This window comes from Panthera leo, chromosome A3, assembly GCF_018350215.1.
Source record: "Panthera leo isolate Ple1 chromosome A3, P.leo_Ple1_pat1.1, whole genome shotgun sequence".
NCBI classification, from domain to species: Eukaryota; Metazoa; Chordata; class Mammalia; order Carnivora; family Felidae; genus Panthera; species Panthera leo.
This window is the reverse complement of record NC_056681.1, coordinates 67,038,216-67,061,571: the sequence shown is the minus strand read 5'-3', so window position 1 is coordinate 67,061,571 and position 23,356 is coordinate 67,038,216. Positions and strand designations below refer to the sequence as shown.

Below are 23,356 nucleotides of genomic sequence, written 5' to 3'. Positions count from 1 at the left end.
CCTCCTCTCTCTGCCCCTTGTGCACTCTCCCCCTTGTGCACTCTCCCCCTCTCTAAATAAATAAACTTAAAAAAAAAAAAGATTAAGGTAATTTACTTCAGAAACATTTTCAATGAAGATTGATTAAAATTCTGTTCTGAGGTGCCTAGATGGCTTAGTTGGTTAAGCATCTAACTTTGGCTCTGGTCATGATCTTACTGTTCACTAGTTTGTTCGATCCCTGCATCGGGCTCTGTGCTGAACGCTTGGAGCCTGGAGCCTGCTTGAGATTCTTTGTCTCTCTCTCTGCCCCTCCCCTGCTCATGCTCTGTCTCTTTCTCTCTCTCAAAAATAAATAAAAACATTTTTTAAAAATTAAATATTTCCTGGTGTTTGAAGGGTGTAAAACCCTCAGGTATCCTGAAAAAGTAACTATGAAAACATTTTCTTTGAGGGCTACAGATAAGAAAGACATAGTAAAGCTTTAGCTATTTGTATACAAGAAATTGGACCAAAATCTTTCTTGAGATCTCATCTATTTGTGAATTTATGAAAATGTGCTGTTTTTCCTCTGTGTAAATCATCCAGAGGCTATTACTTTTAAATCTTGCCAAGTTTCCCCCCCCCCTTCCCCTAACCCCAATCAGTGCAAATTAGTTTAATCCTAAACTAACCCAGACATCATCAGAATGAATCATTGATGTTGACACAAGTTGTTCCCCAAATCTCCAATTATTTTTATATTTTAATCTTTGAGCTCTGGATGATTTTGAGATGAGTGGATATATTTTGTTGTAGTATTCCTCCTTATACATCTTAGAATCAAGAAGGGGGTGCGCCTGGGTGGGCTCAGTCTGTTGAGCTGCCGACTTCGGCTCAGGTCATGATCTCACGGTCTGTGAGTTCGAGCCCCGCGTCGGGCTCTGTGCTGACAGCTCGGAGCCTGGAGCCTGTTTCACATTCTGTGTCTCCCTCTCTCTGACCCTTCCCCGTTAATGCTCTGTCTCTCTCTGTCTCAAAAATAAATAAACGTTAATAAATAAATAAATAAATAAATAAAGGAAATACATTTCTGTAAAGGGTAGCTTTAAATTACCCATATTGCTAATAAATTCTGTTAGTGCCATTGTTTACTCTGTAACTCCTTTGTAAGAAGTAAGACTTAAAAGACTTAGTAAAACCCAAAGTACTTCCAATTCAGGTTTTTGCATTAAGCAGTCTTGTGTTTTTCAAGAAGTATTCATGCTCTAGAACATTGTTATTGACATCAGTCTGTGGGATACCACATGAAAATCTGGATAATTTATAAATTTTAAAAAATATTTTTCAGTTCTAATATGAAAAGTTTTTTTTCCTTTTATTTAGTTAATGATTTACATGACTCAAAGCATTAGTGAAAAAAATATTTTGGCGCCACCTGCTGTTTAATAGGATATTTCATCTATTCTGGTAAAACTTGAAGGTAGATTTGAGTAGGTATGTATTTTCTATTTATTCCTGTAAAGCAGAAAAATGAGTTATTTTTTAATCTGCTTGCGCTGCCTTATGATTCCTATATTTCTGATGCTCAGACTGTTTCCTTGGTAATTTTGGAAATAAGCTTACTGAAAAATATTTCTGTACTCTTACCTCTGCCACTTTTGTATATTCATTCAGTGCCTCTGGGTTCCTGAAGACTTTTTCCTCTACCTTCCTTTGTCTTCCCATGAAAGCTTTGAGTAAGACAGACTCACTGGGCTTCTTACTTAACTTTTGCTTTCTTATGTCCTTTTCTGAAGACCTAGTTTTTCATCCTTCGTAGTCTTCCCGCATCTTATCCTCAAGCCGCACCTCTGTCTATTCTGTGAAATTGTCCCCTGTGATTCTGAGCTACATTTATTTTTACTGCTTTTCTATAGTTTCTTTTATATAAATCGTTTACACTACAGAAGTAGCATCTTATTTTATATTCATAGTCTCTAATTGTCAGACATGACCTGGTACTCTGGTATATTAAGAGGGAGAGATTGAGTTTGTTCATTAGTTGTCATGTATGTCTCTTCTCTCCAAACAAGAGTCCTGTTCTCTGTTGACTGGGGCAATTTATATACTGATTTTGTAGTCTTTAGATAACAAATGTTTATGCACTTTTGGGTATAAAAACTTGAAAATCTGATGCCTTGATTTAAAAAACTGTGCAGGGGTACTTGGGTGGTTCAGTTGGGTAAGCATCCAACTTCAGCTCAGGTCATGATCTCGCGGTCCCTGAGTTTGAGCCCTGCATTTGGCTCTGCTGACAAGTCAGAGCCTGGAGCCTGCTTCAGATCCTGTCTCCCTCTCTCTGCCGCCTCCACTGCTCACACTCTGTCTCTCTCCTCTCTCAAAAATAAATAAAACATTAAAAAAATTAATAAATAAAAAACTGTGTACATAGACTAAAGATAAATGAGTCCTAAGCAGTGAACTTTGAGTAAAGTTAATGAGTTTCTGTGCATAAGTAGCATGATGTCTCTTTTGGCTGATCATATCTTATTCTGTTTCTCCATCAAATTTAAACATTGTTGATTTCTGCTGTGTTGATTTACTTACAGCATTCCTACCACTCACCTCAACCCAATAAAACTTTGAAACATGTATTTAAAGCTTAATTTTACATTTCCTCAACTAAGAATAATATCTCTAGACTTCCTCTTTTGTAAGATGAGGATGGATACTCATAGTTCTTGCCTTTCACCACAAAGGTGGTTACAGCTGTACATTCTCATTATCAAGGTTAATAAATGTTTGCCATGTTGTTAGTGAAGTGTTTTTCAGTGATTTGTACATAAAATGACTTGAGGTTGAAAAATGAGTGTTTACCATGAATATGGAGATATTTTTCTCTGTAGCGCCAAGTATGTGCTAGTTTCTCTTTCTCTACTCCCTAATAGGACACTCAAAAGAGATCATTCCTAACTATTCTGATGGATTCTTTTTTTTACATTTCACCTGTTGCCTTTATCATGTTTTCAAGTTATTCCAAGCTTCTTACTATCTAACCTGTTAATTTCCCTATGAAATTTCTAGGAAATTTTCATTCCTGCAGCTCTTTGGAGTCCTCTTCTGATCTGTAGTTCCTTTGGGCCTGCTTCACAACCTTTATCTTGGAATTTCTTCCCTTTGTTGCTTTTCTGTGATAACTTTATTAATTTCTGGATCCCAGATCATCTTCTTTCTATATTTACTGCCTAGTTTTGTTGAACTATGTCATCAAGTAACTTCCTAAGGAAAGTTATATAGGAGACCAACTTTCTGAGTCTCAGCCTGTCTGGAAATTTCTTTATTCTCCCTTTATTCTTGTGTGGTGGTTTGATGAGACTTGACTTCCTTTTATTGATCAACAGTGAATGTCATTCCTTTCAGATTCACATACATTGTCCTTTACTGTAATTGCATTTTTCAGAGTTCAAAGCTCATCTGAGGTTTTGAGAGGATTTGACAGCTCCCTCTTCAGTTGTAGCTTCTAACATGCTTTAGTAGGCAGTAGCTTCTTCTGCTTTGCTTCTGCAGTCAACACTCATTTATTTTTGTGTCTTCTAGAAATCCATTGAAATCTTTTGTGTACTGATGGCTTTATCCTGTTCTTTCTTTTGTAGCGGTTTGTATCTTTTTATTTCCTTACTAATAATGTAAGGAGCCTTGGGGATAAAATGAGTATCAATCCTACCATTTTCCCCCAGGTTTTTTTATTTTTAAAAGTTTAGGGGCACCTGGGTGGCTCAGTTGGTTGGTTGAGTGTCTGACTTCGGCTCAGGTCATGATCTTGCGGTTTGTGAGTTCGAGCCCCGCGTCAGGCTCTGTGCTGACAGCTCAGAGCCTGGAGCCTGCTTTGGATTCTGTGTCTCCTCCTCTCTCTGCCCCTCCCCTGCTCATGCTCTCTCTGTCTCTCAGTAATAAACATTAAAAAAAAAAAAAAAAAGTTTAAAGTTGACCTGTACTAAGAAAGTAACTTGAACATTAGATCCCTATTGATATTATAGTGATTTTACTGTGGCAGAAAATTATTCCTGATTTCATGCTGTGTTTTCTAAATAATAGTAGTATGTATACATACAGCTTTCCATTGGATAATTGCAAAAACTTTTATCAGAGAAGAGTGACTGAATCACAATTTGGGTTTGTTTGTTTTTTCCTCTTTTTTACTACCATCACCTTAATCCGGGGTTTTCTGGTTTATTGCCATTATTGAAGGAGTCTTTTTATTGTACCCTAGTTTCTTATATGCACATTGCTGCCTAAGCCACCTCTTAACAAAAGGTTTATTAAATGTTACAACTCTAATTGAAAATTTTCCTTTTTTTTTTTTTTTTCTTACCACACCATTTACCTTGGCTTTCAAAGACTTTTTTTGTGTGTGGCCCCATTGATTCTCAAAAATGTGACTCCTGACCCAGCAGAGGCAGCATCCTTTGGAACTTGTTGGCAGTATAAATCCTTACTCCCATTCTTCCCTTTCTGATTCAGAAACACCGAGGGTGGAGCTCAGCATTGTGTTTTAACAAGATCTCCACATGATTCTCATCTGTACTGAAGTTTGAGGACTGCTGATCTAAGTCCATCCCTCTCAGTTTGCAGGCAAAGAATTGAGGTATAGAGAGGTTAATTGGTTTGCCCAAAGTGATAAAACGAGGTAGTTTTCTTTCTAATACTCTACACTTGATTTGACTTTTTCTAAGTTGCAATTAGAAAGCAATACAAGAGGCACCTGGGTGGCTCCATTGGTTAAACATCTGACTTCGGCTCAGGTCCCAATATCACTGTTCATGAGTTCAAGCCCCGCACCGGGCTCTGTGCTGACAGTTCAGGGCCTGGAGACTGCTTCGGATTCTGTGTCTTCCTCTCTCTCTGGCCCTCCCTGATCCTACTCTGTCTCTCTCTTCCTCAAAAGTAAATAAACATTAAAAAAAAAAAATTAGAAAGCAATCCAAAAATGGAAAAGTTGGGAAAGGCTTTATAGATAGAGAACATGGGACTTGACAGAACACTAAACTATATAACCTTACGTAAGTAGAGAGAAAAGAGACGGATATTGTAAGCAGAAAGAACACAGTGAATAAAGGCACATAGATGTAAATACATATGTAAACATATCCTAGGAACAGAATAGTCTAAGTTGCACTAATACTAGCTCTTCTTCACAGGAGATGGAGATAATATATGTAAAATAATGATCACACTACCTGGCACATTGATAAAATGTTAACTGCACGTTATTAGTGCTGGTGGCTGGGTAGTGTCGATTATGTTGTTGATGTTGTTGTTGGGGAGGTGGTATGGAACAGAAGACTGTGTCTGAACCAAATCCCAGCCTTGCTGCTTACTAGCTGTTTGACTGGAAAGTTAATCTCTCTAAACCAACTATTTTTCAGCTTATATCTGTTATTCTTAATAAGTTATCTTATTTGACACTGAATGACATAAAGCTAATGTCAAAAATCCTATCTTTCCTGAAAGGGTGAATTTTTGTCTTGAATTGAAAAAATTAACAAAAATGGCCAAGGAAAAATGGGAACTTTAATAAGAGCGGAGTAGTTAAATAAATTTAACAAGAGACTGTTGGAATAAATCATGGAACATTTATATTCTGTAGCCATTGATAGCCATGTTTCAGAAAAAATTTCATGACCTATAAATATACTTCATGTTCATGGTACAGTGAAAATTAAAAAGCAAGATATACAAAGCAGTATGTACAGTATTTCAATTATATCATTTGATAGGGAAAAAAACTGGAATATTCTAAAGCATTAATGGGAATAAAATTCTGAGTGATGGGATTTTTCAGTAACTTTTTTCCCTTTTGTGTTTTTCTTTACATTTCCTAAGTGAACGTATTTTTATAATAAAAAAAAATGAGTGTAACAAATACTTCAATTGTGGCAGGATTGTTGGAATAATTTTATAGCCTCCCAGAATGATATTTTAAAGGGGATAATACTCATTTTTTTCTGTGGTCAGCCCATGGCATTTGTGGATTTCACATTATATTTTGTGCTATTTAAGAACTACTCTGAACACCCATCATAGGTAGTTTGTACTAGTAATTGTTATTTCTACTTCAGCTTTTTTTTTTTTGAAGACTGAATTAGATAATATTAACAAGGCTTCTAACTGGAATGTTTTGAGTGGACCTGGCTAACTTTCAGCATCCCATCTCATTTATGGATGTCTCTCTGCCAGGTACTGTGTTAAGTATTAATGTTCACAACATTTTATGAGGTAGGCACCATTATTTCCATTTTATGGATGCACTGAAAATCAGACAGAGTAAGGAATTTGTCCATGATTGTAGAGCTAGCGACTAAGCCAAGATTCTAAGCCAAATAAGTACCGTTTTCCCAGTCTGTATTTTTAATCACTGTACTATACTGTATCCAAGTATTATTGATATTTATAATACAAAAAGATCTAAAGAGGTGCCCATTATGAAAATAAAGGGTCTGACGTATATGTTTTGGTGTTTTTGTATAAAATGTTAACTTACTAACACTTAATAAAGACCTGAAATAGTATGATTTTTTTAAATCCTGTAAACATTTCCAAAAGAATGTTTTATTTCATGATACTGTTCTGTATGATAAATACTCCTAGTAATAAGTATATCCAGTAATATTTATCAAGATTAATTTGTATGTATATATGTATTTTTACTTTTTTTAATGGGAGAGAGAGAGAGACAGAGTGTGAGCAGGGGAGGGGCAGAGAGAGGGAAACACAGAATCTGACGCCAGCTCCTGGCTCTGAACTGTCAGCACAGAGCCTGATGCAGGGCTCGAACTCACAAACTGTGAGATCATGACCTGAGCCGAAGTCGGAATCTTGATCCAGTGAGCCACCCAGGTGCCCCAAGACTAATTTGTATTTAGATAGTACAGTGGTTAAGAGTATGGGGCTCTGGAGCTAGTCTGAGTTCAGATTCTGCCTCTGCTACTACTTAATATTGCATAACCTTGGGCAAAATGCTTAACCTTTCCTTGACTGGATTCCTTCTCTGTAAACTAGGAATAAAATAATATGTTCCTCATAGGGGAGCCTAGGTGGCTCAGATGTTTAAGCATCCAACTCTTGATTTCAGCTCAGGTCATGATCTCATGGTTCTGGGATCAAGCCTCCTGTCAGGCTCCATGCTAAGAGCATGCGATCCCTGCTTGGGATTCACCTTCTTCTCTTTCTCTGCCCCTCCTCCCCCATCTTGCTCGTGTGTGTGTGTGTGTGTGTGTGTGTGTGTGTGCGCGCGCACTCTCTTTCTCTCTCAAAATAAACATTTAAAAAAGTAATATATGGGGTGTGTGAGTGGTTCAATTGATTGAACGTTTGACCCTTGATCTTGGTCAGGTCATGATCTCCTGGTTCGTGGGGTTGAGCCCCATGTTGGGGCTACTTGGGATAGTACAAGAGCCTCCTTGGGATTCTCTCTTTCCTTCTCTCTCTGCCTCTCCCCCATATGTACTCTATCTCTCTCTCAAAGTAAATAAATAAACTTAAATAATAATATGTTCCTCATAGAGTTGATAACAGTGATTTAGTGACTTAGAACAGGGGTACTGTGTTGTTTTTTTTTTTTAATTTTTTTAACATTTTATTTATTTTTGAGACAGGGAGAGACAGAGCATGAACAGGGGAGGGTCAGAGAGAGGGAGACACAGAATCTGAAACAGGCTCCAGGCTCTGAGCTGTCAGCACAGAGCCTGACGCGAGGCTCAAACTCACGGACCGCGAGATCATGACCTGAGCCGAAGTCGGCGCCCAACCCACTGAGCCACCCAGGCGCCCCAGGGATACTGTGTTTTATTGCACATCACTTTATATTACAGATACTGCATTTTTTACAAATTGAAGGTTTGTGGCAACCCTGCATCAAGCAAGTCTATCAGTGCTATTTTTCTAACAGCATTTCGCTCTTTTTGTGTGTATGTGTCATGTTCTGATAATTCTTACAGTATTTTGAACTTATTCATTATTTTGTGGTGGTCGTCTGTGATCAGTGATTATGACTTCCTGAAAGTTCAGTTAATGGTTAGCATTTTTTAGCAATAAAACATTTTTTAACTTAAGTATGTATGTTGTTTTTTTAGACATAATGCTATTGCACAACTAACAGACTACAATATAGTATAAACGTAGCTGTTATATGCACTGTGAAACTAGACATTTATTTGACTTGCTTTATTGTGGTAGTCACTTTATTGCAGTGGTCTGGAACCAAACCTGCAAATCTCTTGAGATATGCCTATATGTATATAAAACATCTGAAACAGTAGTGTTTGCCACATGTAAGTATTCAGTATTAGGTACACTAATAGTGGTAGTACTAGTAGCAGTAGTGGTACTGCTGCTACTACTATTAGTCCAATTACTATTATTATTCATATTATAAAATAAACTTTGGAGACATTCAAATTACATATATACATACATACATACATGCATACATACATACATACATACATAAGATTGTACTTAGAGTCCATTGAGCTGAAACTTACTTTGCTTCCACTTACTAACTTTCTAACCTTCAGCATTTCCCTGAACTTTAATGTCAGTAAAACAGGCTGATAATATTCTTTCCTGTCAGGTAATCTCTTGATCTGTAAAACATTACTAGAAATCATATGGTTCTAGAAATTATGGTCTAACTTTAAAACTATGAAAGAAAGAGGGGCGCCTGGGTGGCGCAGTCGGTTAAGCGTCCGACTTCAGCCAGGTCACGATCTCGCGGTCCGGGAGTTCGAGCCCCGCGTCAGGCTCTGGGCTGATGGCTTGGAGCCTGGAGCCTGTTTCCGATTCTGTGTCTCCCTCTCCTTCTCTCTCTGCCCCTTCCCCCGTTCATGCTCTGTCTCTCTCTGTCCCAAAAATAAATAAACGTTGAAAAATAAAAAAAAAAAAAATAAAAAAAAAAAAAACTATGAAAGAAAGAGAACTGATGATGCTCTGCCTCCCCTCCCTTCCATGAGGTCCATTTTCTTTCTTTCAGAAAAATGGTTTCTCAAGTGAGTTGACAACAAAGGTTAAGCATTTAATGCTTGTTAGATTATAATAGTCTTATTCTTATTTCGATTTTCATACTTTACTCTCCTGGTCTTGGTATTCCTTCTCTATAAAACTAAAGTAATAAAAGCCATTTCTAAAAATTTCTAAATTTAATGTGAAAACAAAATTAGGGACAAGCTAAATTGTTTTCTTTTAAGCTGTGTGTATATGGTGATTAACGTACTCTACCTCATATTTTCCTAACACCTTGTGTGTGCCTTTAATATGGTGGTTATTATAGTGATTCAGTTGTTTGTATGTCTAGCTTCCTACTGAATCAAGCAGATCTTTATATTCATTGTGACTAACATTTATATTCATTGTGACTAACAAATAGTTGAAAATTAACAGGTTTTTAAAATTTGCTGACTTACATGAATCCTGGATTAGCCCATAATTAATGAGGTTTGTCTTAATTGCTGACTTGGTGCCATGGTCATTCTGATCTTAAATTAATGATTCACTTGATTCCCTGGTCATATCAGCTTCTACTTTAGATGTAATGTTGCTTTTGAATAATATCATTGTCTAAATCCACTTAAAGCTACTTAAAATTTATGAAAGTTGCTAACTTTAAAAAGATTCTTTTATTTTTCATCAAGCTAGCTAGAATTATGAACTCTTGTCAATTCTGGGACCCACAGATATTTTTTATATGTGGTATTGATAATTTTGACCTCAATAGATAACAATCCATTGTACATTATATAGCTTTTTCTCAAGGATTGGATAGCACATTAGTATCAAGTATCTATATTACATCATAGTATGTAAATAAGGATAGCTAAATCTATGCTTTGTAACTCTCTGCTCCTACTATAGTATATTTGCAAAGTGATAAAATTCTCTCTTCAAATCACTCATTGAAACTTGAGCTTTGCTGAGAATCTCCACTTGTATGTCCCACAGTACCTCAAAACTCAAAACCCAAACCTGAACTCATCTTTTCCTCCCCATTCCATCCCTAACTTGCCCACAAAGATCCCTGCCCTAGTACATGGCACCATCCATTGGATTGCCCAAATCAGTATTACTCCTGGCTGCATCCTCTTCTCTACCCGCCCCCCGTATCCATTCACTCATTAAGTTTTATGAATTTACCTTGTGCATGTATCTCAAATCTATTCACTTCTTCCTTTTTTATTACCATAGTTCAAGCCATGTTTATCTCTTCTCATTTGTATTTCTGCCATAGCATCCTAAACTGGTCTCCCACCACCATTACCATCCATTTCCAGTTGTTTTTACACTGTTTAAGTAATCTTCCTAAAATACAAATCAGAGCATGTTGCTTGCTGCTCTATTTAAAACCATTCAGTGGTGGGGCTCCTGGGTGGCTCAGTCGGTTAAGCATCTGACCAGCTCAGGTCATGATCTCATGGTTCATGAGTTCAAGCCTTGCCATCAAGCTTTGTGTTGACAGTGTGGAGCCTGCTTAGGTCGGTCGGTCTGTCTGTCTGTCTCTCAAAATAAATAAATAAACTTAAAAAAGTATTCAGTAACAATCCTTGACCTTCAAGATAACATCTAAATTCTTTAAAGTGTTTATAGCACCCTTCATAATCCAGCCCCTACTACATGATACAGCCATATGGAGCAACTTGTAGTTCCTGGAGACCTGTGCTGGAGGTGAGCACCTTCAGGTCTTGACACACACTATTCTTTCTGCTTGACTAATTCCCAATTGTCATCAGTCTCATTTTGGAATTTTTTCAAGAAACCTTCACTGATACCCCAGTATCCTACTCCAACATCATCTAATATTGGATTAGATATTCTTGTATATTTCCATAGTACTTTCTGCTTATCCCTGTTACAGCGTGTGACATACTGTATTGTCATCGCCTATTTAGTTGTCTGCGTCTCTCCTGAATTCCTGGAGGGCAGGTACAATATTGTTTTGGTTGCTGTGTTTCATTTCATTCATTCTTTTTTTTTTTCTTTTCCTTTTATGGTTTGCCAACAATGTTGGAGCTACTTTCTTCAGATGTATCTTTCTCCCTCTCTCTCTCTCAATTAAAATTTCATTTATTTTTTTGACTTATTTAGCCTGGAGACAAAAAGTTTATTTCTCCCACCATCCACCCTCTACCTCTAGCAACTGTCATTCTGTTGTCTGTATTTATGAACTTGGTGTTCAGGGCAGGCGTTGGTTTTGTGTTTGGAGTTTTTTATTTTCTTTTAGATTCCACATGTAAGAGAGATCATATGGTAGTTGTCTTTTCTTCATCTGATTTACATCACTTAGCGTAATGCCTTCAGGATCCATCTGTGTTTCCACAAATGGCAAGATTTCATCCTTTTTTATGACTGAATAATATTCTATTGTGTATATATACAATTTTTTCATCGATTCATCAATCAGTGGACACTTAGGTTGTTTCTGTATATTGGCCGTTGTAAATAATGTTGCAGTGAATATGGGGTGGGAGGTGTATACATCTTTTCAAGTTAGTGTTTTTGTTTTCTTCAGGTAAATACCCAAAAGTGGAATTGCTGGATCATATGGTAGTTCTACTTTTAACTTTTTAAGGAAACTCCATATTTTTTTCTATAGTGGTTGTACCAGTTTACTTTCCCACCAGAAGTGCACAAGAGATCCTTTTGGGTTTTTTTTTTAAGTTTATTTATTTATTTTGAGAGAGTAAGCAAGTGTGAACAGGTGGGGAAGAGGCAGAGAGAGAATCCCAAGCAGGTTCTGCACTGACAGTGGTGCTTGAAGTCATGAACCCTTGACATCATGACCTGAGCTGAAGTCAAGAGTCAGATGCTTAACCTCACTTGCTTAACCGACTGACCCACCCACGCACCCCGGAGATCCTTTTCTCTACATTGCCAACACTTGTTATTCTAGTCTTTTTGATAATAGCCATTCTAACACGTGTGAGGTGATATCCCTTTTGATTTGCATCCCCAATGATTATAAATGTTGACATCTTTTCATGTATCTGTTGGCCTTCTGTAGGTCTTTGGGAGAATGTCTATTCTAATTTACTGCCCATTTTTTAAATTGGATTGTTAGGGTTTCATTTTTGTTTTGCTGTTGAGTTGTAGGAATTCTCTATATATTTTGTATATTAGTTGTTTATCAGATACATGATTTACAAATATTTTATTCCATTCAATAGGTTGTCTTTTCATTTTGTTGTTCCCTTTGCTGTGCAGAAGCTTTTTAGTTTTGAAGTAGTCCCATTTGTTTATTTTTGCTTTTGTTGGTTTGCCTTGGGTGTCAAATTCAAAAAACCATTGCCAGGACCTGTGTCAAGGAGTTTATTGCCTATGTTGTCTTCTAGGAATTTTACGGTTTGAAGTTTTTAATCCATTTTGAGTTTATTTTTGTGTGTAGTGTAAGCTAGTAGTTCAGTTTCATTCTTTTGTATTTGGGTGTCCAGTGTTTCCAACATTGTTTATTGTGTCCTATCTGCATTGTGTATTCTTGGCTCCTTTGTCGTAAATTAATTGACCTTATATGTGTGGGTATATTTCTGGGCCCTCTATTCTGTTCCATTGATCTATGTGTTTTTTTATGCCAATGTAATACTGTTTTAATTACTATGTCTTTGTAATATATTTTGAAATCTGGGAGTGTGATGCCTCCAGCTTTGTTCTCCTCTTTCAAGATTGCTCTGGCTATTCAGGGTCTTTTATGGTTCCATACAAATTTTAGAATTGTTTGTTCTGTTTCTATGAAAAATACCATTGGGATTATGAAAGAGATTGTGTTGAATCTGTATATTGCTTTGAGTAGTATGGACATTTTAACAGTACTAATTTTTCCAATGCATGAGTACAGAGTATCTTCCCATTTATTTGTGTCTTCAATTTCTTTCATTAATGTCTTCTAGTTTTTAGTATATAGGTCTTTTACCTCCTTAATTAAATTTATTCCTGGGTATTTTTTTGTTTTTGTGCATTTGTAAATGGGTTTTCTTTTTAATTTCTAATAGTTAATTCTTCATGTATGCAACAAATTTTTGTGTATTGACTTTGTATCCTGCAACTTTATTGAATTTATTCTAACAATTTCTTGATGTTTTTAGGGTCTTGTATATATAATATGTCACCTGTAAATAGTGACAGTTTTACTTCCTCCTTTCCAATTTGGATGCCTTTATTTGTCTTACCTGATTACTCTGGCTAGGATTTCCAATACTGTGTTGAATAAAGTGGCAAGAGTGAGCATATTGGTCTTGTTGTTCCTGGTTTTTAGAGGAAAAGCATTTAGCTTTTCACCATTGAGTATGTTAGCTGTGGGTTTATCTTATATGGCCTTTACTGAAGTATGTTCCCTATACCCACTTGGCTGAGAGTTTTTATCGTAAATGTTGTTGAATTTTGTCAGATGCCCTTTCTGCATCTATTGAGATGATCATATGATTTTTTTCTTTTATTTTGTTAACGTGGTATATCACATTGACTGATGTGTAGCTGTTAGGCCTTCTTGCATCCCTGGAATAAATCCCACTTGATCATGGTGTCTGCTCCTTTTAATGTATTGTCGAATTCAGTTTGCTGATATTTCATTGAGGATTTTTATATTTATGTTCATCAGGGATATTGGCCAATAATTTTCTTGTGGCATCCTTATCTGGTTTTGCTATCAAGATAATGTCTGCCTTGACTTTGGAAGAGTTTTGTCCTCTTCTATTTTTGAAAGAGGTTAGAAAAATTGATATTAAATCTTTGAATGCTTGGTAGGCCATAACAAGAACCCACCATAAAAGGAAGAAGACCCATCATATGCTGCCTTACAAGAGACTCATTTTCCAAAATAGATTATATGTTAGGCCACAAAAAAAGTCTCAATAAATTTAAGAGAATTGAAATCATATCAGGCATCTTTTCCAACCATAATGGTATGAAACTAGAAAATTAATTATACAAAGAAGACCAGAGAATTCACAAATTTGTGGAGATTAAATAGTATGCTACCGAACAACCAGTAGGTCAAAGAAGAAATCAAAAGAGAAATAAAAAAATACCTTGAGACAAAAAAAATGGAACTGTGACAGACAAATATGTGGCATGCAGCAAGAGCAGTTCAGAAGGAAAGTTTGTGGCAATAAATGTCTATCTCAAGAAACAAAGTCTGAGACAACTTTATATTTCAAGGGACTAGGAAGAAAACAAAAAAAGCCTAAATTTAATACAAGGAAGAGAATAACAAAGATTAGAGCAGAAATTAATAAAATAGAGAGTCAAAAGACAATAGAGAAGATTAAGGAACTAAGAATTGGTTCTTTGAAAAGATAACAAAATTGACAAACCTTTAGCTACACTCACCAAGACAAAAGGAAATAGGACACAAATAAAATAAAAAATGAAAGAGGAAATATTACAACTGAGAGCACAGAAATACAAAAGATTGGGAGAGGTTTTTTTTGTTTGTTTGTTTTAGGATTGGAAGATTAGAATGAAGTTGTATGCCAACAAATTGGACAACCTAGAAGAAATGGATAAATTCCTAGAAATATACAACCTACCAAGACTGAATCATGATGAAGTAGGAAATTTGAACAGATGAATTACTAGTAGGGAGATTGACTCAGTAATCAAAAACCTCCCAGCAAACAAAAGCCCAGGACCAGACTGCTCCACTGGTAAATTCTACCAGACATTGAAAGAATTAATGGTTGCTCTGTCTCACCAGTAACTCATACGGTGCATGGCACATTCGTTCGTTCATTCTACATTTATTCAGCAAATATTTGTTGAACACACTTTATGTCCGGCAGTTTAGAATGAGTTGGTCTAAATTTTTTCTGTTGAAATGAAGCCTTGTTTGAGTTTTCAGTAAGTGTTGATAATATCAAAGAAGTGGTTTCTAAAGATTATTATTCAGTGGTCAAAGTGTAAATATTTCTTCTTTTACCAGTCTTAGATAATCCCTATAGTTCATATTGTTTTGGAAATTCAGAAGTGTGTGTATATGTGTGTAATTAATAACTGAATATGTGAATGGAATATGTAATATCTTGAATAATTACATATTATTACTTTATTTCTGGACTCTCTACCTTAAAATATTTAAGAAAAATTTTTTAAGTAAAATGCTTAAGTTTTAAGTAAAATATTTAAAAACATTTTAAATGAATTTTATCTTGATTTCAGTTTATTCAGTGGATTTTTTTAGTAGTTGGAAAAAGCTGTGGTAGTTCGCAACTGTGTTAGAAACAGTTGTCAAGTGTGGTTCTTTACAATGTGAGACTGGGAGCTGTTTCTAAACACACAGTTACTAGCACAGATTTGCTTAAGTTTCCAATCTGATCTGTGGCTATGGGTAAGTAATGTGGAATATGTATAATATTTGTGGGGGGTTGGAAACCACTGTAAATTAATTTCCATAAACTCTAACTTTAGGTTAGTGTATAACCTAGTGTATAGATTTTGAACCCCATCCAAGCAGTAATAGTTTTTTTGTAAACCTTTAAGATAGTTAAGTATGTAAAAATTAAGGTATTCTTCTAGTTTCAGAATGTATAGACTTAAGTCCCTTCTTTTGTTGGAATAAATCCTAATATAAATTTTCAATGTATTTAATATCAAAGATTTCAAAGATTATTTTTTAGCTAAAGAAAGAAATGTGCTTATTTTCCAGAAGGCTTTGCTTAAACCTTGGTTCCTGTTAATAGTGAAGACTCTGGTATATTAATGTAGGGTTGACAGTAAAATCTAAAAATTATAAAATTAAATCTGTGTGTGTGTGTAAGCATCCCTTTAAATTGCACACTGTTATCTTTTTGAGCACTGATAAGGTCTTAATAAAATGTGTAGGTGTGTACACTATCCAATTTGGGTAGTCACTAGTCACATGTGACCGTTGAGCACTTGATATAAGGCATGTCTGAAAATAAATGTGGTAAAAATAAGTACTGATTTTCAAAGATTTGGTATGAAAAAAGAATGTAAAATATCTCAATTTTATATTGGTTAAATGTTGAAATACATTTTAGATATCTGGTTAAATTATATTAGAATTAATTTCACTTTCTTTTTCAAATACAGCTACTAGAATATGAAAAATTACATGTGTGGGGGTGCTTGGTTGGCTCAGTCAGAAGAGCACGTGACTCTTGATCTCAGGGTTGTGAGTTTGAGCCCCATGTTGGGTAAAGAGATTACTAAAAAAATAAATAAACTTTAAAAAAATTTACATATATGAATCACATTCTGTTTCTATTAGACCTCTCTGGTTGAGAACATTTCCTAACTGAAAATTATGTTTTCTGTAAATTATGGTTGAAATTGAGCATTTTTTGTATTGAGATTTTTTTTTTTTAGTTTTAGATTACAGCTTGGCATTTAAATATGGACATTCTAATACTAGGTGTAAAAGTGAAACTATAAAGTTAAAATTTTTTCAACAAAATATTGTTTTGAGGGCTTGCTTTTAGACTTCGTTGTTGGAACAAAGCCATAAATAATATTTTATGATTTCTTGATTCTTGGATTGGAGCTAGTATGGCAGTTACCATTGATCGTTCACTTTATTCATGGTTTCATTTATTTATTTAACAAAATTTTTGTTTATTTGCTTCGTATGTGCCAAATCTATCTTGGGAATACTTCATAATTTTAGGAGGGAACAAAAAATCATACATGTGCATGTATATAAGTTCATTGGAGTTGAAGGTAGAAAGACATGAAGCAGTTCCTGTCCAGATTTTTATTTTCTGTAAAGTAGTATCTAAGGTCATCATAGTTCACCACTAGGGATGGTTTTTGGGGAAAAGTCCTTGAATTGAAGGGGTTCTCCATAGATGTGAATCAACATTTTTTTGAGTACCTACTGGACAACAAAGTAGATACTGAGAAAGAATATAAATGAGAGACCTGGCCATCAAAGCTTATATTTTTGTCAAGAAAATATGGCATATACCAAAAAAGTAAATAATAACATAAAGTAGCTATGATATTGCAAAGAATATATGGTACTTACATACTACTGCAGATAATTATACAGTACTACAGGAATTCAAAAAATGAAGAAAATACTAATGACTAGAGTTGTTTTGTTTTTTAATCTTTTCCTTTGCTTCATATTGCAATAGTGGCCAAGTGATCTTTTCAGAATGACCCCTTTTTAAATACCTTTTAGAACAGTCAGTGGTAATTTATTATGAGAACTATATAGAAATTTAGCACAGATTCTTTACCTCAGCACAAATAAGAATCAATAACAGTTCTTTTAGAACTGAGCTTTGAGTGCTTTAGAACAAGACAGTGTTTACAGATAGGAAGTTGAGGTTACTATGGCATTACACAATTCAAATTATGTAGCTTTGTGTATTTGTTTGGTGTGAACTTCTGGGTGCAGCTGAGTTAACCAACACCTTTTCTTTCTGTTAGTACCTCTGAATTCCTTACTTTTTAGTCTTTAATATTTGCTGTGTTGATGGTGAGAAGGAAAGGATTCCAGGGCAGGATGGGTGAGTGAGTTAGGTATCTGTAATAATAAGATCTATAGATTTGAGGGTTTTTGTTTGTTTTTAGAGAGAAGGCACGAGTGGGAAAGAGGGGCAGAGGCAGGGAGAGAGAGAACCTCAAGCAGGCTCCACGCTTAGCCTGGAGCCCAATTCAGGGCTCAGTTCCCATGATCTTGGGATCATGACCTGAGCTGAAATCAGGAGTTGGACACTCAACCATCTGAACCACCCGGGTGCCCCAAGATCTATCGATTTTAAACAGGAATAGTAGTGGAGTGAGAGAGAAGAAGGTTGTATAGGATGAAAAGTTTTGAGAATGTACTTTTTTGAGTGTTGTAGAAACTGATTGCTAGCAGCATTATAACCAGGGTGATAGAGATATTATCCCCACATGCATACCTACCACAAACATACAGAAATGTAACACAAAACAAGGACAGAAATGTAAATGCGTAGTTAAGCTCTAAAGAAGGAAAGAAGAAGCCAGAAATGAGAGAAGTCAAATCAAAGCAGTAAGTAGGAGTAGGTGCTATTGTATAAAATAGCACAGGGACTTTTTGGTTCTGGACTATATGTCCTCAGGGATCTGGGTTGGAGTTTTAGTGCATATATGGGCATGGGAGATATGTGGTCTTAGGCATTTTCAAAATAGAGCTAGCACTAAAACCTAGGCATATGGCTTAGAACCTGAAACAACTTCTGTAATTGTACAAAAATCTAATTTTTTTTAATGTTTGTTTATCTTAGCCTGAGCGGGGGAGGAGTAGAGAGACAGGGAAACAGAGGATCTGAAGCAGGCTTCACACTGTCAGCAGTGAGCCCAGTGTGGGGCTTAAACCCATGAACCTCAAGATCATGATCTGAATGAACCGAAGTCGGACACTCAACTGACTGAGCCACCCAGGAGCCCTGTCCTTGCTTTGTATTTTGTAATGACCACATAATAGTCTATTGTATAGCTGTACCAAAGTTTATTTAAACAGTTATTGATGAACATTTTGATTGTTATCCCGCAGTATTATAAACAACTGCAGTGAATATCTTGGTACATACTACTTTGCCCATATGTGTGAATATAGTTGCAGAATCAATTCGCAGAAATGGAATTCCTTATTAATAATAGCAATTGCCAAACTGCTCTCCTTAAAGCAATTAGGAATCTTTTTTCCCCATACTATCCTTTAATGATACTAGTATTTGATCACACTTTTTGATATTTGATAACTTGCCACATAAAAAATCTCATTGTCAGGGCACCTGGGTGGCTCAATGGGTTAAGCATCCAGCTCTTGATTTCAGCTCATGTCATGATTTCATGGTTTGTGAGATGGAGCCCCACGATTCTTGGGATTCTCTCTCTCCCCCTCTCTCTGGCCATCCCCCTTGTGCGCTTGCACATGCTCTCTCTCTCTCTCTCTCTCTCTCGTGTGTGCTCTCTTTCAAAATATATAAACTTTTTTTTTTAATCTTATTGTCATTTTTATTAGCATTTAAACTTAATTCTGTCTTGTCTATTCATGTCCTTGGCCTGATTTTCTATTGAATTGTTTCTTTTCCATATTGATTTGTAGGCATGCAGATAAAATAAGGAAATTACCCTTCTGTGACATGTATTGTAAAAATATTTTCCTACTAGGTTGCTTCTTGATTATGTTGGTGGTGTTAATTTTCCAAGCAGAATTTTAAAACTTTTTATATATTACTCAAATTGATTAGCTTTAAAAAAAAAAAATCAATATGTTTATTTGGGGGGAGGTGGGGAGAGAGAGAGAGAGAGAAAGAAAGAACAAGAACAAGTTGGGGAGGGGCAGAAAGAGAGAAGGAGACATAGAATCTGAAGCAGGCTCCAGGCTCTGAACTGACAAGCAGTGAGCCCAATACAGAGCTTGAACTCAAGAAGGGTGAGGTCATGACCTGAGCTAAAGTTGGATGTTCAACTGATTGAGCCACTCAGGTGCCTCTATTAGCCTCTTTCTTTTTTTTTTTTTTTTAAACAATTCGTACTTAAAGTTAAAAGTATAATACAAGGAAGGTTTTTTCCTTCTGAATCCCCACAAAAGTAAGTTGCCAGCCTGTTATCCTGCTACCTCCTAATACGTTAGGGTGTATGTTTCCTACAAACAAGGATATTCTCCTAAATCACTGTACTACAGCTATTAAAATCTGAAAGTTAACATTGACCCATTACTACCTTCTAATCTTTTAACTCCCATTCAAGTTTCACTAATTGTCATAATGGCAAATTTTTAGCAAAAGGATCCAGTTCAGAACCACGTTAGTTGCCATATCTCTTCCGTATTCTTCAACCTGGAACAATTCCTTAGACTTTGCTTGACTTTCATGACTTTGACAATTTTGAAGATTATTCAAAACAAATTAGAACAAATTGAGCTTGTTTGAGGTTTCCTCAAATTAAATTTAGGATATATATCTTTATCATAGCAGTTGTGATCCTGTTGTATGCTATCAGGTGGCACACAGTTTCAGTTTGTCCTACTGATGATAGTCATGTTGATCACTTGATTAAGGCAGTGTCTGATGGGCATCTCTGCTATCGAGTTACTATTTTTCCCTTTCTACTTAATAAGTATTTGGGGGGAGGTACTCAAACGTGCCATTCCATATCAAACTTTAAAGTTAATTATTTATCTCTAGCAATATGAATTTATGGGTTGCTTTCTATTCATTGGATTATAATACTTTTACTGTCATTATGAATTTTGATGTTCCAACATAATTTTGCTAGTGAGTGATCATTTAAGCTGACCTCTGTGTCTTTTTGACACATCTTCATCATTCTTTGAGCATTTTCTTTTCTCCGCCACAAGATATTCCAGGCTTGTTTTATAATTTCCAACAACCTAAAATCAGCCATTTCTCCAAGGAGCCCTTATCCTTTTTATAAAAAATGTTATCAGAAGCCAATATCCAAATGTTGGTCATACTCATTGGTACTGGAGTGTCAACTGCTTTCTAGGTTCTGTCAGTGGACAAAGCTAGGAAATATACGCAGGTACATTTATCCACATCCAAACATTTACATATGTATTTATGTATTAGAAACCATGAGTTCACATTGATAACTTCCAATTCCAGTCTTAACACCCAAGTTCTTATTCTAGTTTTCTTTTTATAATTTAACTCTCTTCTCTGACAGAAACCTGGCTTCCATTATTGTTTAATTATTTGATGAATCCCTCTGTTGTATGCAGCCAATCTTCCACTTCCACCATCCCTTTTCCTGTATGCCCTTCTCTCCTTGCTCTTGCTCTGACTCTCCATTTCAGGCCACCCCTTCTCCCACACAAGCTTCCTTACCCTGTTGAGCTCTAGCACCCTATGCCAGACCACCGTCTGCAAAATGTTGTTTTCATCCTACTTGATATGTGATACCCACCCTCCACTTAGCTGTCCCTCTGCATGGACACCCTCCTCATCCCACTTTGATTCTGACACCTCTTGCCAGGCTACTCTTCTCACCCTACTTGGGCTATAATCATGTATTAGTAAGTCTTCCCATTCCTCATCAGGTGAACATGCTCCTCACCTTTTTTTTAAATGCCTTCCAGATATTGTGTTCTACTTCTTCTCTGCTTTAACATTACAAAAAATAATTACCTTTGGTTTCTTTTAGTGATAGATTTTTTTGTACTTGAATACATGCTCTATTTTGGAATTTGTTCTGAAGTAAGAAATGAACTAGAAGTCTAGCATTTCTTTCAGATGTTTGTCCAGTTGGCTGAAATTTTATATAAAAGTTATACCTACCCTTTCTTCCCCTATCAAATTTATGAAGCTTCTTAAAAGTATACTGCATCCATAGAGCTTTTTTTTAAAAATGGGTGTCATTTTTCATATTGCTTTTTTTTTATAACAGATGATGATGTACCTGCAGATATGGTTGCTGAAGAATCAGGTCCTGGTGCACAAAATAGTCCATACCAACTTCGTAGAAAAACTCTTTTGCCAAAAAGAACAGCGTGTCCTACAAAGAGCAGTATGGAGGTAAATAAATGTAACTCCTTTTCTTTTTGTAATGAAGGAATTGTTAAGAAACAAAACGGGAAATGTCACCATTTAAAAGAAATTTTTTTTAATGTGTATTTATTTTTGAGAGAGAGACAGCATGAGTGGGGGAGGGACAGAGAGAGAGAGAGAGAGAGAGAGAGAGAGAGAGAGAGAGAGAGACACAGAATCTGAAGGAGGCTGTAGGCTCCGAGCTGTCAGCACACAGCCTGACATGGGGCTCAAACTAAAACTGCGAGATCATGACCTGAGCCGAAGTCGGACGCTTAACCGACTGAGCCCCCCAGGTGCCCCTGAAATATCACCCGTTTTTTAGAAGTAATGATTACGTATGGTAAAAATATTTGCTTAATTAGTTTTCCTTTTGTTTTTGAAGGGTGCCTCAACTTCAACTACAGAAAACTTTGGTCATCGTGCAAAACGTGCAAGAGTATCTGGAAAATCACAAGATCTATCTGGTATTTCCTTTGGGAAAACTAAGGGATAGAGTTAAATACTCTTTTTAATTTTGTTTGATGGCAAAAATTAAAATTTTATTAAATATAGATTAATGGCACATTTTGAATTGAAAAGGTGATATTATAGAATAAACATGAGAACCTGATCTCTTTTGACTGTAATTGTTGTATAAAAATACATTTTATGTGTTTAACCAGTTTCTGAAATGGTACATAACAGCTAAAAGAAAGAATACTTAAGTTAGGACAAAAGAAAGTAAATGTGTATATTATCTATGAAAGTAAAATGCTTATAAAATGACTGTCATCAAACAATAAAAGCTATTCATTAGATAAAATGAAACTAATGCTCTTTACATAATGAGAAAGTTGTCACTACCGCAATAAATAGTTTAAATTCTGTTTGTTAATCTCTCTATAGCAGCACCTGCTGAACAGTATCTTCAGGAGAAACTGCCAGATGAAGTGGTTCTAAAAATCTTCTCTTACTTGCTGGAACAGGATCTTTGTAGAGCAGCTTGTGTGTGTAAACGCTTCAGTGAGCTTGCTAATGATCCAATTTTGTGGTAAGTGAAAATTTATTTCTTATTATCTTGAGATATATTATTTGCTGCCCTAAATGCTAAAGATGGTAGGGAAGTTGAAGTGTGAGGTGCTGGTTAAAATTAAACCGTTGGAACAACATTAGAATGCTTATAAATTCCATGTTACCTGTTTATCACAAATGTAGGTTGTTGGTCTAAGCGGTATTTATAAAACAAAAAATGAAGTACTTTCTGTGCTATTTATCAGTTAATAGCAACTGAGTGATTATGGGAAATGTTGTTCATTTAAATTTAAGCTTTTTAGAAATAGAACTGTGTCTAATTTCAGATAGGTAATTTTTTAAGAAAAAGAAAACAGGTAATTCAATCTGATAGTTTAATGAGAGTGTAGATTTTGTTACATCACTTTTGGAAAACTGTTAACATCACTGAGTTTGACAGTTGTATTTATGAGCCTTAAAGTATGTGAGCCCTTTGACCAACGTAATTCACTTCTGGAAATTTTTTTTCCTTATGTACAAATTTTTCATAATGGCACAGTTAATAATAGGGAAAATTAGAAATCTAAATGTCTAGCAAGAAGAAATGGACTAATAATGTAACATCTACTTGGAGGATGATGATACAGGCAATTAATAGTGATTTTTACAAGAGTTGCTACTAACATAGTAAAATGCTATGTTCTAAAAAATTTTTTTAAAGAGCAGAATACAGAATTTTATATGCTATATAATCATAACTGTAGTAAATGAAACTATCTGTAGATAAAAAGACTGCAAGAAAATACCAATTTTTACAGGAAGTGATAATAGTTACTATCAGTACATTTCTGAGATTTGTTGGCTCTTGATAATAACATGTAAAGATATACAAA

The 23,356-nt window shown here is 35.6% G+C and overlaps 1 protein-coding gene across 1 annotated transcript in view; it reads left to right on the top strand.

The window, feature by feature from the left end:
• The window catches only part of FBXO11 (F-box protein 11), an 84,297-nt gene that overhangs the window by 37,443 nt on the left and 23,498 nt on the right, over positions 1–23,356 (top strand). The window contains exons 2-4 of the mRNA XM_042932216.1: positions 21,331–21,458; positions 21,856–21,937; positions 22,359–22,503. Coding sequence (XP_042788150.1) covers positions 21,331–21,458; positions 21,856–21,937; positions 22,359–22,503 — 355 coding nt within the window. The remainder of the gene's footprint in view (positions 1–21,330; positions 21,459–21,855; positions 21,938–22,358; positions 22,504–23,356) is intronic.